General features: G+C 50.3%; 1 protein-coding gene across 1 annotated transcript; it reads right to left on the bottom strand.

The window, feature by feature from the left end:
* Positions 1-211: 211 nt before the first annotated feature.
* LOC140910006 (uncharacterized) lies at positions 212-2083 on the bottom strand. The gene is made up of 2 exons (XM_073340108.1): positions 1409-2083; positions 212-819 (listed from the first exon to the last, which is right to left on the bottom strand). The coding sequence occupies exons 1-2, from the start codon at positions 1989-1991 to the stop codon at positions 278-280; spliced, it is 1125 nt and encodes a 374-aa protein (XP_073196209.1). The 5' UTR covers positions 1992-2083; the 3' UTR covers positions 212-277.
* Between the last annotated feature and the right edge of the window lie 241 nt (positions 2084-2324).

Raw genomic sequence — 2324 nt, forward strand, 5'->3', positions numbered from 1 at the left:
GTTTCATGACTGGCCAGGCTACAGTGTGAAAGTTCTGTTTGTTTCTCCTTGATGAAACCCCCCGCCCCTTGGTTCACTCTACTTCCCTGTAAGCTAACCACCCTCCCCTCCTCCCTTTAATCACCGCTTGCAGAGGCAATAAAGTCATTGCTGCTTCACAGTCATGCATTCGTTATTCATTCATCACACAAATAGGGAGATGACTACCAAGGTATCCCAGGAGGGGTGGTGGAGGAGGGAAGGAAAATGCCACACAGCACTTTAAAAGTTTACAACTTTAAAATTTATTGAATGACAGCCTTCTTTTTTTTGGGCAATCCTCTGTTGTGGAGTGGCTGGTTGGCCGGAGGCCCCCCCACCGCGTTCTTGGGCGTCTGGGTGTGGAGGCTATGGAACTTGGGGAGGAAGGCGGTTGGTTACAGAGGGGCAGCAGTGGCAGTCTGTGCTCCAGCTGCCTTTGCTGCAGCTCAACCATACACTGGAGCATTCTGGTTTGGTCCTGCAGCAGCCTCAGCATTGAATCCTGCCTCCTCTCATCACGCTGCCCCCACATTTGAGCTTCAGCCCTCTCTTCAGCCCGCCACTTACTCTCTTCAGCCCGCCACTTACTCTCTTCAGCCCGCCACCTCTCCTCCCGGTCATTTTGTGCTTTCCTGCACTCTGACATTATTTGCCTCCACGCATTCGTCTGTGCTCTGTCAGTGTGGGAGGACAGCATTAGCTCGGAGAACATTTCATCTCGAGTGCGTTTTTTTTTCTTTCTAAGCTTCACTAGCCTCTGGGAAGGAGAAGATCCTGTGATCATTGAAACACATCCAGCTGGTAGAGAAAAAAAAAGGGACAGCGGTATTTAAAAAGACACATTTTATAAAACAGTCGCTACACTCTTTCAGGGTAAACCTTGCTGTTAACATTACATACATAGCACATGTGCTTTCGTTACAAGGTCGCATTTTGCCTCCTCCCACCGCGTGACTACCCCCTCAACCTTCCCCCCCTCCCTGTGGCTAACAGCGGGGAACATTTCTGTTCAGCCACAGGCAAACAGCCCAGCAGGAATGGGCTATACTGAGTGTCCCTGAAGAAAAGCACCCTATTTCAACCAGGTGACCATGAATTATATCTCACTCTCCTGAGGATAACACAGAGAGAGAGAGAACGGATTTTGGTTGAATGCCAGCAAACATACACTGCAATGCTTTGTTCTACAGTGATTCCCGAGTATGTGTTACTGGCCTGGAGTGATAAAAGTGTCCTACCATGAAGGACGAAATAAGGCTGCCCTCCCCAGAAACCTTTTGCAAAGGCTTTAGGACTACATCTAGGAGAACCGCAAATGCCAGGGCAAAGTAATCCTTTCACATGCTTGCTTTTAAACCATGTATAGCATTTTAAAAGGTACACTCACCAGAGGTCCCTTCTCCGCCTGCTGGGTCCAGGAGGCAGCCTTGGGTGAGTTCGGGGGGTACTGGCTCCAGGTCTAGGGTGAGAAACAGTTCCTGGCTGTCGGGAAAACCGGTTTCTCCGCTTGCTTGCTGTGAGCTATCTACAACCTCCTCCTCCTCCTCATCTTCTTCGTCCCCAAAACCTGCTTCCGTATTGCCTCCATCTCCATTGAAGGAGTCAAACAACACGGCTGGGGTAGTGGTGGCTGAACCCCCTAAAATGGCATGCAGCTCATCATAGAAGCGGCATGTTTGGGGCTCTGACCCAGAGCGGCTGTTCGCCTCTCTGGTTTTCTGGTAGGCTTGCCTCAGCTCCTTCAGTTTCACGCGGCACTGCTTCGGGTCCCTGTTATGGCCTCTGTCCTTCATGCCCTGGGAGATTTTCACAAAGGTTTTGGCATTTCGAAAACTGGAACGGAGTTCTGATAGCACGGATTCCTCTCCCCAAACAGCGATCAGATCCCATACCTCCCGTTCGGTCCATGCTGGAGCTCTTTTGCGATTCTGGGACTCCATCATGGTCACCTGTGCTGATGAGCTCTGCATGGTCACCTGCAGCTTGCCACGCTGGCCAAACAGGAAATGAGATTCAAAAGTTCGCGGTTCTTTTCCTGTCTACCTGGCCAGTGCATCTGAGTTGAGAGTGCTGTCCAGAGCGGTCAGAATGGAGCACTCTGGGATAGCTCCCGGAGGCCAATACCATCAAATTGTGTCCACAGTACCCCAAATTCGAGCTGGGAACGTCTATTTAAGCGCTAATCCACTTGTCAGGGGTGGAGTAAGGAAATCTATTTTAAGAGCCCTTTATGTCGAAATAAAGGGCTTCACTGTGTGGACGGGTGCAGGTTTAAATCGATTTAACGTTGCTAAATTCGACCT

This window comes from Lepidochelys kempii, chromosome 4 (assembly GCF_965140265.1).
Source record: "Lepidochelys kempii isolate rLepKem1 chromosome 4, rLepKem1.hap2, whole genome shotgun sequence".
Classification (NCBI taxonomy): Eukaryota; Metazoa; Chordata; order Testudines; family Cheloniidae; genus Lepidochelys; species Lepidochelys kempii.